At 40.3% G+C, this 14606-nt stretch overlaps 1 protein-coding gene across 1 annotated transcript; it reads left to right on the plus strand.

Annotated features, from left to right (window-relative positions):
- Positions 1–606: 606 nt before the first annotated feature.
- On the plus strand, positions 607–14331 carry LOC102441828 (calcium-activated chloride channel regulator 4-like; the record flags this gene model as incomplete). Its single annotated transcript, XM_006108804.1, has 6 exons — positions 607–831; positions 6462–6639; positions 9252–9358; positions 11956–12171; positions 12752–13019; positions 14161–14331. Coding segments are annotated over 6 exons (1165 nt in total), but the record flags the coding sequence as incomplete, so codon positions are not given.
- Between the last annotated feature and the right edge of the window lie 275 nt (positions 14332–14606).

Raw genomic sequence — 14606 nt, forward strand, 5'->3', positions numbered from 1 at the left:
CCGGAACCGGTTTGGCTCGGTGGATAGAGCGTCGGCCTGCGGACTGAAAGGTCCCAGGTTCGATTCCGGTCAAGGGCATGTACCTGGGTTCCGGGCACATCCCCAGTAGGAGATGTGCAGGAGGCAGCTGATAGATGTTTCTCTCTCATCGATGTTTCTAACTCTCTATCTCTCTCCCTTCCTCTCTGTAAAAAATCAATAAAATATATTAAAAAAAAAAAGAAAGAAAGAAATTTGCTGCAACTCAAGGAACTTTTAACTTTTGAGTTGTCTAGTCTCCAGTGGGCAGGGAGATCTCAGTCTCTAGTTGGAGTCCATGTGAGTCATCACCCCTCAATTCCAACCCAAACCCCTGAACCTGCACCTGTAATTTAGGTGCTAAGCAGCCAAGGATCCCTTCTAGTTAAAAGCCTGTGTTCCTTACCGTATGTTCCATAATACATGTAACTATGTTTTTAAATTTTATCAATTAAAAAATTGCTGTTTTTAATGACACAAATTACTAATAGAAAATTCTTAATAAGTTCTACTTACTCATTTTATGTAATCTACTATTATTTTCCAGTCAAAACCAATTGGTTGTTTTTCTTGTCCTTTTTCATTCAGGGTGACCGCCTAACTCGAATGAATCAAGCAGCAAAATCTTTCCTGCTGCAAGCTATTGAAAATGGAACCTGGGTGGGGATGGTGCACTTTGATAGTAATGCCTACATTATAAATGAACTCATCCAAATAATAAGCACCAACGAAAGAAATATGCTCTTGAACAGCTTGCCTACAAATGCTGATTGGGGAACTTCCATCTGCGCTGGAATTGATGCAGCATTTCAGGTGAAAATCATACTGCATATATAGTTTGTTTGTTTTTTATCATTAGAACATTTTTCTATTAGTGCTGCTGCACATACTTACTAATTTTAACATAACTAATTCTAAGAAATACAGAACTAAGAACTTTAAAAATTCACTTGATTTTCTTTATGGGTCAGTGAATCAATGAATAAACTGATGGATAAATATCCTATCTAATAAAAGAGAAACATGCAAATTGACCATAACCCAGACACCCTTCCCATTGGCTAATCGGCAGGATATGCAAATTAACTGCCAACCAAGATGGCGGCCAGCAGCCACGCAGCTGAAGCAAACAGGAGGCTTGCTTGCTCCAGTGATGGAGGAAGCTAAGGTTCCCCGCCTGCCGCAGCCCAGCTCTGAGCTGCACGCTAAGCAACTACGTTGCAATTATAGAAGCTAAACAAGCTCCAGAAACCTGCTTTCAGCCAGCCGGGCCTCAGAGCTTAGAGCTGCTGTGATGGCAACAGAGTTTCAATTATAGAAGCCAAACAGACCCAGAACCTGCTTTCAGCCCTCAGAGCTGGAGTCGGCTCTCAGCTCCAGTGACAGCTATAGAAGGTCAATAAATCCCAGAATAAAAAATAAATAAAAAAAAGGAGAGGCTGGGAGCTTAAGTTGCCCTCCAGCCTGAAAACGGCTCTCAGGCCCTCACCCAGACTGGCCAGGCACCCCAGTGGGGACTCCCACCCTGAATGGGGTGTGACCAGCTGCAAACAGCCATCAGCCCGTCATCCAGGCTGGCCAGGCACCCAAGCGGGACCCCCACCCAGATCTGGGACACTTTCAGGGCAAACCAGCCGGCCCCCACCCGTGCACCGGCCTCTATCCTATACTACAGGCAGGGCGGGACAGCGCAAGCTGCCATCCGGGGCCAGTGTGCAGCCCTGGGCAGCGGGGCATAAGCCCCGCTCCCAGCCAGGACCCCTGTGTGCCACCTGAGCCCCAAGACGGGACCCCCGTGCCGCCTAAGCCCCGCACTGCTAAGCCCCGCCCCCAGCCAGGATCCTATGACTATTGGAGAGCAGGAAAGTGCCGCTGGGCCCTGGGTCGCTGTGGTGATCCGGCCATCAGTAAGTAGAAAAGTGCGGCCTGTAGGCAGCCCCCAGCTGCACCTGATCCGGGAGCAGGAAAGCAAGCCCGACCTGCAGGCAGTCCCCAGCTGGGCCTGATCTGGGAGCAGGAAAGCAAGCCTGGCCTGCAGGCAGCCCCAAACTTTCCCTGCTCCCCGGTCGCCATGGTGATCCGGGAGCAGGAAAGCAAGCCTGGCCTGCAGGCAGCCCCAAGCTGTGCCTGAAATAGGAGCAGGAAAGCCCAGCCTGCGGGCAGCCCCCAGCTGGGCCTGCTCCCCAGTCGCCATGGCGATCCGGGAGCAGGAAAGCCCGGCTTGCAAGCATCACCCCCATCCTGGCCATAGCTCAAGGGAGAGTACAACATGCAGTGGAGGCCAGGATCCTGAGAGATCAACACAGAGGGGCTCCTGCTCCAAGCCTCCATGGTGTGGCTGGGGGCAGGCCCCCAGCAGGCACACACACACACACACAGTGCCTGCTCTGAGCCTCCAATGTGGCTGGGGGCAGACCCCCAGTGGGGACACACACACACACACACACACACACACACACGGCAACTGCTTTGAGCCTACATGGCGGGGCTGGGGGCAGGCCCTAGCAGACAGACACACACACACACACACACACACACACACACACATACACGGGACACCTGCTCCGAGCCTCTGCTGCCAGACTGTGGCCATTAGTAGGACATCCACTGAGGGCTCCCGGACTGTCAGAGGGGCAGGCTGGGCTGAGGGAACCCCACCCCCCAGTGCACGAATTTCATGCACCGGGCCTCTAGTATTAATATAAGAATGCCACTAGAATATAAGTCCAATAAAGTCAGGAACTTTATGGTTTGTTTACATGTTCTTTTACCTTGCAATAGTCATTGCTCAATAAATGTTAGTTAAATAAATGAGTGATTGAGCATCAAAAGTCATCAACTTTTAAGGCAATGAAACAAGTTAAATGGTGTGATTCCACTTTGGGCCAATCCTCGTTTCAGTCTCTGACATTCAGATAAACTGATGTTTACCTACTAAGCAGATATAGCAGGACTGTTAGTCATAGGGTAAGGAATATTGGTGAGAACATGAGTTTTGATATCAAAGTACTGACTGCTATTTACCAGTTTTGGGGTCTTAGGCAACATTTTCAGTATCTTTGGATTCTCAATGCCTTATCTATAAAATATAGGCAAATAAGAATGTCTACTTCATAGGATTATCATGATAATTAAATGAAATGATATATTTACATACATAGAACAATATTAAATATATTACATAGTAAATATATAATTTACAACTATTATTATAAACCTCATTTTCTTCCAAATTGTATCTTGAGCTTATAATTAATATCAAATGTGTCATTTTCCTGCTTAGAAATCTTCATGCTTCCCTCACAGTCTATAAAATTATATCTGAATTCCTCAGTCTGATGCTATTCAAAATGTCTCTCACCCCCTCAGTAAAACTGCTCTCATCTCTTTCTCCAGCCTATAGTTCTCAATTCTCCTTTCTAATGCTCTATGCTTTAACCCAGTGGTTCCCAACCTTTTTTTGGCCATGCCCCACCTAAGCATCTCTAAAAATCCCAATGCCCGCCCTGTGACATATGATTATTATTCAAAAAGTGAACTCATATTCACGTGGAGGAAGCTTAAAGGGCCATTAACTTAGTCTAAACAAGCTTACAAAGAATATGGCATTCATGAAAGAGAAAAATAAAAGAACAAAAGGACAGTTAAGTACTGAGGAAGAAATCATTAAGAAATTGTTAAAAAGAATAATAATAATATGAAGTGATATGAAAAGATAGCAAATAAAGTTTCAAAACATATAATAGAGAACTGAAATGCATAAATATGTCATAATATATATTTACATACTGTATATGAGGACCCTAGAACCATATGCAAAAAATTCACTGTTAATAACTCATTCTTGAATTGCCCCCCTTCAAAATCAAATTGTTCCCGTGGGGCAACCACTGTGCCCCATGTTGGGAACCACTGCTCTAACCCAGTTACTGCACACATTGTTCTCCAAGCCCACCATGCACTGACAGCCTCTGTTCATTTGCCCAGGCAATTCCTCTACCTAACATGTTTCCTTCTTTCCATTTTTGCATGTTAAGATTCTACTGATTCTTCAAAACCTTGCTCCTTCATGTAGCATTTCCTGCTTTTCCAAACCCTATTAAATCTCTCTCATTTATAATTTGCATGGCATTTTAGTGTAGCTTTCTAACATCAAGTCCTACTTAAAACTCTAATTATCATTACTAGTTGTAACACCAAGCATGATTCTTCATCTCTATAGTCATCAATTACCTCATTAGTAATAAATATATGTTTATAATGGAGTAATAAATATATGTTTGTTCATATTTTAATTTATTTAAGATACTAGAGGTCTGGTGCATGACATTTGTGCACTGGGGGGGGGGGGGGCCTCAGCCTGGGTTGCACCCCCTCCCAGGGAAAGGGCCTAAGCTGACAGTCGGACATCCCCCAAGGGGCCTTAGTGCTGCCACGAAGGTAAGAGAAGGTCCCGCCACCACCGCTGCACTCACCAGGCATGAACCTGGATTCTGGCTGAGCAGCACTTCCACCAGGGGGCAGCGGGGAGCTCCTGCATTGAGGGTCTGCCCCCTGGGGGTTAGTGTGCATCCTAGGGACCGGTCATTTCACCATTCGGGCGATTTGCATATTAGCCTTTTATTATATAGGATATTTATTATATTAAGTAGAGGGCAAACATATAATATATTATAATTTATTCAACATATATTTATGTAGCAAGCAAAGCTTCCCTGTTCTTATGGCTCATGCAATTTCAGTGGGGAACCGATAGTACATAGGTAGATAAATGAATAAAAAAAATAACTGTAGATTGTGAAGATAGTATTGTGAAGAAACCAAACAAGGTGATGTGACAGACTAACTGGGAAAGGAGGGGCAGTGCCTACTTTAGGTGAAGAGGCCACTGAGACTCTCTCTGAAGAGTAACATTTAAGCTATGACTTGAAGGATGAGAAAGCCATTGTTTCAGGCAGAAAGGAAAGTGCAAAGTCCCTTAAGAAAGAGGTGGAAAATAACTGGATTATTCTAAAAATTGATAGAGCTAGTGGCACTGGTGTTTGACAAATGAGGGCATATGAAATGTAGTTGGCAGGTAGATAATGGCTAGATCTTCCAAAGCTTAAAAAAATAACCAAAAAAAAAACAAAAACAAAAAAAAACAAAAAATAAAAATAAAAAATAAAATAAAAATAACCATGTAGTTCCTGTTGAATCTCCAGCAGCCAAGACAGCGACTAACATATTAAATGCTCAGTGAGTAACTAATACAAGAAAGGGAGAGTTGAACAAGAGAAATCTACTTCATCTTTGGATATTCATTTTTTCAATGAAATTTGTAGGGGGGAAGTGATGAGGATGCTATATAAATATTGTAAATGTATAAAAACATTTCCTATTTCTTAGTTTGGTTTTAGTGCATGTCAGAGCATATTTCCCCAAAAATGCTGTGTGTGTGTGTGTGTGTGTGTGTGTGTCTATGTGTGTGTGATTATTTCCTTAAAACATGCAAAAATTTAAATGAGGATGTTCATATTGTTCCCCGACCCCAAGTTTATTAGGGATTTCTACATTCCAAACCCTTTCTGCAAATCTACGCACATCTCCATTCCAAGTCCATGAAAGCCACTGATAAATTAGTCATATTTATCTCTTGGCCTGCACTCAGTTTCTCATAATGGTGCACCAAGAAGCCACTGCCAATTAAATGTGTCAGAGAAGATGAAATGCAGTTGCTATCCTGTGACAAATTCTCTTTATCCTTTTCTACAGGAGCCTAGATTCAGAAATCTGAGTGTAAACTGATTGGCTCTATAGGAAAAGGGTTCAAGCTACCAATAGAATTCCATCTCAATAAACATAATTCATGTATTCTCGGAGCACCATCAATATACTTAGTTTTGTGCTTGTTAGATTTAGAAGTAAAATAAAAGATATATAACAAGATCCCTAATCTTGACCTGCTTAGAACTTCCTATACTCTTTTTCTATATGTATACTGAGGGTTTCCTAATTTGAAATCATAATTTGTTTTTTTAAAATATTGAAGTGGTTTCTTAATGCATTTAGCTGTCTATGCAACAGATTTTATACACTGAAGCCTTCTCAGAGGGAAGTCTGGTCAAAGAAAGAAGAGAAATATTTAATGCCACACTCTGCAATTATACTTTTGGTATCTGGTTGACCTGACTTCTCACGCTGAGATATCACTGATTCTTAACCCAAAGCCCTGGTCCCTCATAACTTCACTTGAGCAAACATTCCCTAAAGCAGACAGACAGAAAATAGAGTCATGTTGAAGTTACCTTGGGGTTTGCTGACTGCAGATCCTACAATTTTAAAACGGAAGCTTTCTATTCTTTTCTGGGTACTTTTATTTTCTCTGTACACCTTTTCCTAATATCCCATAAGTCTAATTGATCTAGGAACCTATGGTAATTATGCTCTGATTATGTTTACAGATAATAAGAAAAAGATACTCCCAACTAGATGGATCTGAAATAGTGCTGCTGACTGATGGGGAGGATAGCACTGCAAAAAATTGTCTTGATAAAGTAAGAGAAAGTGGGGCCATTATTCACTTCATTGCTTTGGGACCATCTGCTGATCTTGCAGTCAGAGAGATGAGCAATGTAACAGGTAAAATGTGACCTATATATTCTAGTCCTTTAATAGCAATGTGTAAGTGTAGAGACTGACAACTCAACTTCTCTTGAGTTCTGAAGGCACAGTGCCAGGAACTAGGGACCAGAGTTAAACCACACCTGATCTCTGTTTTCAAGATGCTCAGAGTCCTGCTGGCTAGAGAGACAAATAAAACTACTAATCAGGTACATATTCAGATAACATTCCTCCATAATGGGGGGAATCTCTAGAAGTCAAGCTCTGTGTGAGCCGAAGAAGCCATTAATTCTCCCAGGGTTGTATAAAATCTGAGAAAGAAGGCATGAGAGACAAAGTGACATCTGAGCTGCGCCTTCAATAAAATGTTGAATTTCAATGGAGGAAAAAGGGGTTAGAAAAGATGATCAGGTCATGAGTAAAGAAGTCATGTTGGGATGACAATGAAAGGCACATGGAGGGATAGAAATCCATGAGAGGAGAGATTACTTTGGCTGCAGGTGTAGGGCGCGGAGGGAATGGAATTCACAGAGGCTCAGTATGAATAGATGTTAACAAATAAGTTTTTAGATAAACATTTACATTGGTAGCTGTTATCTTAGATACAGAGACAGCTGATGAAAATGGACATGTGCCTTCTTAAATATAGTAGAGAACACATAATTTACAACTTTATGGATATCAATTATTATATATTGAGTTGGCTTCTATTGTTACCAAATACACACTTGCTTTTTAAAAAATTCTTTATTGTTTAAAATATTTCATATGTTTTCTTTTCCCCCCATTAACCTCTTCCCAGCTGTTCTCACCCCCCAGCACATGCCCTCACCCCTCTACTGTCTGTGTCCATGCGTTATGCTTATATGCATGCATACAAGTCCTTCAGTTACTCTCCCCCGACCCCACTCCCTCCTCCAACTTCTCTCTGAGGTTTGAGGGTCTATTCGATGCTTCTATGACTCTGAATCAATTTTTGTTGATCAGTTTATGTTGTTCATTATATTCCACAAATGACTGAGATCATGTGATACTTATCTTTCACCGACTGCTTTATTTCGCTTAGCATAATGCTTTCCAGGTCTGTCCATGCTGCTCCAAATGGTAAAAGTTCCTTCTTTTTACCACAGTGTAGTAATCCATTGTATAGATGTACCACAGTTTTTTAATCCACTCATCGGCTGATGGGCACTTAGGCTGTTTCCAGATCTTCTCTATGATAAATTGTGCTGCTATGAACATAGGAGTGCATATATCCTTTCTGACTGGTGTTTCTGATTTCTTCGGATAAGTTCCTGGAAGTAGGATTACTGGGTCAAATGGGAGTTCCATTTTTAATTTTTTGAGGAAACTCCATACTGTCTTCCATAATGGATGCACCAATCTGCATTCCCACCAGCAGTGCACAAGGGTTCCTTTCTCTCTGCATCCTCGCCAGCACCTGTTGTTTGTTGATTTGTTGAGGATAGCCATTCTGACAGGTGTGAGATGGTACCTCATTGTTGTTTTGATTTGCATCTCTCAGATGATTCGTGACTTTGAGCATGTTTTCATATGTCTCTTGGCCTTCTGTATGTCCTCTTTCCAAAAGTGTCTATTTAGGTTCTTTGCCCATTTTTTGATTGGATTGTTTATCTTCCATTTGTTACATTGTATGAGTTCCCTATAAATTTTGGAGATTAAACCCTTATCAGATATAACATTGGCAAATATGTTCTCCCATGCAGTGGGCTTTCTTGTTGATGGTTTCTTTTGCTGTGCAGAAGCTTTTTATTTTGATGTAGTCCCATTTGTTTATTTTCTCCTTAGTTTCCATTGCCCTAGGAGCAGTATTGGTCAAGATATTGCTACAGCAAATGTCTGCTATTTTGGTGCCTATAGATTCTTCTAAGACTTTTAAGGTTTCCTGTCTTATGTTTAAGTCCTTTATCCATTATGGGGGTAAGGTGGGGGGGTTAGTTTCATTTTTTTGCATTTATCTGTCCAATTTTCCAACACCATCTATTAAAGAGACTGTCTTGACTCCATTGTATGCTCTTGCCTCCTTTGTCAAATATTAATTCAGCATAATGTCTTGGGTTGAACTCTTGGTTCTCTGCTCTGATTCATTGGTCTATATGTCTGTTCTTGTGCTGGTACCAGGCAGTTTTGAGCACTGTGGCTTTGTATTATAGCTTTATATCTGGTACTGTGATCCCTCCAACTTTGTTCTTCTTTCTCAGGATTAATGCGGCTATTGGGGTCTTTTTTTATTCCATACTAGAGGTCCAGCACTCAATTGAAATCACATGCAAGGAGGCACCCCATGGGCCTCAGCAGGAGTCAGGCCAGACTGCTGCATCCACCGCAGGCAGCCCGGACTGACTAGCGCCATGGGCCACCAGGATCCGCGCCTGATTCCGCCCCTACCCCCCCCGCCCCCCCCCCGCCACCCTCACGCTCACTGCCCCCCCGCCAGCCCCTTGCCTGTGTTAGCTCTGGGCCCCCATCTCTGTCTCTGTCTCTGTCTTCGTCTCCACTCCAGACCTCACCTGTGCGCATAACAGGTTTACTGTTACCTTAAAAATCACTTAATTGTGATAAGTACTTATTTTCTAGAAAGCAACCTAATAAATATATTTATATTTTAGGAGGAATACATTTCCTTGCTTCAGATGAAGCCCAGAACAATGGCCTCATTGATGCTTTTGGGGCTCTTACATCAGGAAATGCTGATATTTCCCAGAAGTCTATTCAGGTCTGAATTCCAATTCCTCAGGTTTTTGTGTTTGTATTTAGCCATACCAAGAAAAATACTTTGGTTATTATAAGTTTTGAGTTCTATATTTTCTCAAATTAAGTTATTAATTAAAATCAAAACTAAGTATGTAACAGAAATCCATGGCCATTCTTCAGATATGGCCAAATTAAGTAGTAAAATAGTAGTGAAATAGCAGATTTTTTTTTCTTTTTCTTCTTACATAGAGTTTAGTTAAGGAATAACATTAAAATGTTAAATTTTGCTGTAGTCGGTTTGGTTCAGTGGACAGAGCGACAGCCTGAGGACTGAAGGGTCCCGGGTTTGATTCCGGTTAAGGGCACATGCAGCTGATCAATGATTCTCTCATCATTGATGTTTCTCTCTCTCCTTCTCCCTTCCTCTCTGAAATCAATAAAAATATATATTTTTAAATGTTAAATTTTTCATAAAATATAGACTTTGCCCAATAATATAGCATCCATTTTTCTATGAATACATAAAAATATATCATAGTTTCAAGATTTCTCTCACCTTTTACTGCTGTGAAATAAATTTAGGTTAGGTGAGTGATGTCAAGAACTTGAATTAGAAATGGAAGGAAAGTATCTTGGAAAGAAATTTATCTGAAGAAAGAAAATGAATAATCATTACAGATCGAAAAAATTAGGATTTCCTTTATGTCTTCAACCACTCTTTTCACTGGCTTTCTATTTTATTCACCTCTCTTCTGAACTCAACTCCTTTTTTCACCTGTGTTTAAATAACACCCTCATTTTCTGTTAATTAGATTCAAAAACTTTGACTAAACTTTGATTCTTCATTCATGTCCAATGTAAAATGTCAACACAGACTATTTCTTTGAAAGTATTTTTTACAAAATTATGTTTTTATCCCTATCCATTCCCACCAAATCTACATCATGTCACCTTATTTGAAAACTTGTCTTCCATCTTCCAGTTCATTAGGTCTATGCCTATATTAAAACTTGACATGATCACCTAAACAAACCTATTTTCCTCTGGTCTCCAATAATGAAGAGCACATAAATTATAGGATGCAGGATTAGGATTGTATGTGCAGATTGATGTTGAGATCTGGTTTGTAGCTTCACCTTGCAAACAGATTAAAAGTTCATCTGGAATCTAGCTTGGTAATGTATGGAGAATAAGTTGAAGGAGAAGAAAACTAATTTCTGAGGGTTTCAACCTGATTGATTTAGAAAATGATAATACTATTTTCTAAAGTTGACAGGTAAAGAGGGAGAACTGAACTTGAAGATATTGTTTTGTGTTCTGTTTAAACCTTAGTGATTTTTAGTGGATGGTGGGACATTAAAATGGAATATCATAAAGAAATTTTAAATATAAGAGTGGGATGTGGAAAATCAGCTAGAAAAAGGTCATTTTCATACAGGAAGTGGTCAAACTTTTAAACGTGGACTTCTTAAACTGTATGGAAGGGGCAGGAAGGTTTTGTTTCCCTCACTTAAAATGGCAGCTGGAATACAGAGGAAAGGTTGCTTCCCACTCTTTACTCAGTTACTGTCCCCTAGTACTGCTATTTAGTCAAAGCTTTCTAACTTTCTTACACGTTCTTGATGGGGAGTCTAAAAAAAGTCACTCACATTCAGATTAACTTGATATTACTTGGTCCACTTTACAGAGGACTGAGATTTTTGTCACTGCGATGATGTTTCAATGGTAGAATTCACTCTCTTATCTCAGTACTGATATGGAGGTATTTCTGGTTAAGGACTAGGTTAGAATAGAAGTTGAGTTTCCCATCATTTCCTGGAATGACACATCTGTAGAAAGCACTTTCTTGGTCAGTAGGTAAAATTCGCTGTACTTTACTTAGAGCCATCCTCAAAAACTTGAAAAACTTTCTTTGAGGCTCCTCTCAAAGAAAGATCCTAACATGCACTTCTAAATATTCCAACCTTCATAAATATCCTTTTGCTCTATTTACACTCTTGCTGAACATGTTTATTGTTCAGGGCTACTAACTCTAGGGTGTGTGAAAAAGTTCATGAAGTTTTCACATCAGGAAAATATCCATGAGTGCTTGTCTCATTACTTGCTGGTCCTCACCTAACTATGTCTCTACTCAAATACTAGTACTGTAGCCACCATCATGAAGATGGGTAAACTGAGGGTTTCTCTCTCTCTCTCTCTCTCTCTCTCTCTCTCTCTCTCTCTCTCACACACACACACACACACACACACACACACACACACACACACACATACACACTACAGCTAATTCTTCTTTGACATTGTAGCATCCTATAATGCTAAAATCTCAGGTGGGTGTATATGAAAACAACTGGGAAAAAATAACACAGCCATGTCTCCAACTGTAAAACCCATTCTCCTGCTCTAATGGTTTTAACTCAGATCCCATATGTCCATACTTTCTGATTAACAACTGTCATATCCCAATCAGCTGTCAGAGAGATCACAAGGCTACGGAGGTATGCCCTATATAAGCTTGTTCGCAGGCCAGGAATTAAGAACTGTTTTTTTTTTAAAAAGAAAAAAGAATAAAATTACTCTTTTCTCCAGTCACTAATTTTAAAATATATATTTATACAGATTGAAAGTAAGGGATTAACACTCAGTGATAATCTCTGGATGAATGGAACTGTAATAATTGATAGCACTGTGGGAAAGGACACATTCTTTCTCATCACATGGTTAAAACAGCAGCCCATTATTTCTCTCTTGGATCCCAATGGAACACCAATGAAAAATTCCACAGTGGATGCTGCTTCCAAAATGGCCTATTTCAGTATTCCAGGAACTGCAAAGGTAAGCAATCAGCTTTTTTATTTCCACATAAATCAATTTCATAGCTAAAAATACATTGTTTAATGTCATAAATATGAGTACCAATACTTGTATCATCTTCAAAATTTAAATAAAATACAATGTACTTTCTGTGTCTGTATGGTCCTGAAAATTATGGTGGCAGGAAAAGGAAAGAAGAATGTATGCATTAGGAGGAAGGAAGAGAAGGGAAAAATTAGATAGGCTAAGAATAATTTTAAGGAGGCAATGCAGGAAATCTGTACAGCTTATTAGTATTACCAGATCATAGAATAAAGAATTAAAAATCTCTGAACTCCATAAGGCCAAGACCAAGGCAAACTTTCCAAAACTTATTTTTCCCAGCTGAGATTTCACAAAGTTTGGACACCATGCATGACAATAGCCAGGATGCCCTGTCCAAATTGCCTTCATTTTCATCCATTTACCTTAAAAAAAAAATCTCAAAAATTTCAAAACCCTGTTTATTCTGCAACATATTTCTAAGATTTATTTTAGAGTAAATAAATGGAAACACAAAAAAATAGCTTGATCTGATATTCTACTTCCATTGAATTTTTAGGTGGGTGTTTGGACTTACAGTCTTCAAGCCAAAGCAGACTCAGAAACATTAACTATAACAGTTAATTCTCGAGCAGCAAATTCTTCTGTGGCCCCAATCACAGTGAATGCTAAAATGAATAAAGACACAAACAGCTTCCCCAGCCCAATGATTGTTTACGCAGAAGTTCTACAAGGGTATATACCCATTCTTGGAGCCAATGTGACTGCATTCATTGAATCAAGTAGTGGAAAAACAGAAGTTTTGGAACTTTTTGATAATGGTGCAGGTAATTTACAGTGTTTTCCTTTTTTAAAGAATAAGCCTATATTTTCATAACTTAGGATATGTTATGGGTCCCGTGACAGTATGGGGGAGTGAGAAACACCAAGAAAACTGATGCAGATTGTGAACAACAGGGACAGCAAGAAATTCTATTCAGGTAAAACCTACAAAGTGTTGCCTCAAACTGATTGTCAAACTGCAGCGGGAAGGCCAGGGAGGGTTGGGGGGCAGGAGGGAGGGGGGTAAGAGATCACCGAAGGACTTGTATGCATGCATATAAGCATAACCAATGGACATAAGACACTGGGGGGTAGGGGAGGCCAGGGGATTGTCAAGAGCGGGGGGAAAAAAGGACACATATGTAATACCCTTTGTAATACTTTAAGCAATAAAAAAACCTACAAAGTGATTAGCAAGTGTCTTGCACATAGTAATACTCAATAAATGTTATTTACTGTCATTATTGTTCATCATCTAGACAACCAATGTCTGTCACCAGATAGAAAGGTCTCACTCAACAAACTGAGAACAGCATCAAGAATTCTGAACAAGTGTTTCTTGGGGGCACATCATCAAGAAAGTCTGGCCAGAGAGAGTGAAACACAGAAGCCATGAGGGGTTAAGGGGTAGATCCTGGGCCCCCAGCAGGGAAGAGGAACAGGCAAGAGTAATTCCCAAACTGCAAATACAGTCCTGGGAACTGAGGCCCAAGGGCAGGCAGAGCTGCCACAAGACAGGAGGAGACATTACAACAGCATCAGATACCAGGTTTGACTAGCATGAAACAAGACACAGTGTGGGCCATGCTCTCTCCCTGGTGTGCATGGGTGAGCAGTGCTTAAAGATCTTTTTCACGGTCTGGGTTATTCTGGGAACTGAACATTCTTTTCAGAGTTCAGTGAGCAAGGAAAAAAACAACAACACCAATTTGATAGACATCTGGATTACCATGGATTTCTATCAGTATCTTATGCAATGTAATTAATTCAGACCATTTATAATCCTATCATCAAGAGCTGGCCCGTGAAAAATAGGGAGCTCATTCTAAGGGATATGCTTACAAAGGATATATGCTTGACTTGGAAAATGCATAAATTTCTCTTTTTCTTTACAATAATAATTCATTCCTTAATTTCTATAACAAGGTGCTGACACTTTCAAGGATGATGGGGTCTACTCCAGATATTTTACAGCTTATTCAGAAAACGGCAGATATAGTTTAAAAGTACGAGCTCATGCAGGAGCAAACACTGCCGCACGAAATTTAAGGCATCCACCAAACAGAGCTGCATATATACCAGGCTGGGTAGTGGATGGTGAGTAACTCATGATATCTGAAACACAGTGCTGGCCGGAATACTTGTGAGATGATATGGTTAAGGCTTCAAACATTTTACAACTCAAAGTATAGCTTTTCCCATTTCTGGAATGAAATTCTCAGTCATACTGAGATTTGCCTTTAAATTAACCTATGCTTTGGTACAGTGTCTGGCATTCAATAAATGTCAGCCATTAAATTAATTTGGAGTACCTTACCTACAGCAACAATAATATGCCAGATTTTCAACTAAGGGTGAAGGCAACTGGCTAA

This window comes from Myotis lucifugus, unplaced genomic scaffold, assembly GCF_000147115.1.
Source record: "Myotis lucifugus unplaced genomic scaffold, Myoluc2.0 scaffold_3625, whole genome shotgun sequence".
Lineage (NCBI taxonomy): Eukaryota > Metazoa > Chordata > Mammalia > Chiroptera > Vespertilionidae > Myotis > Myotis lucifugus.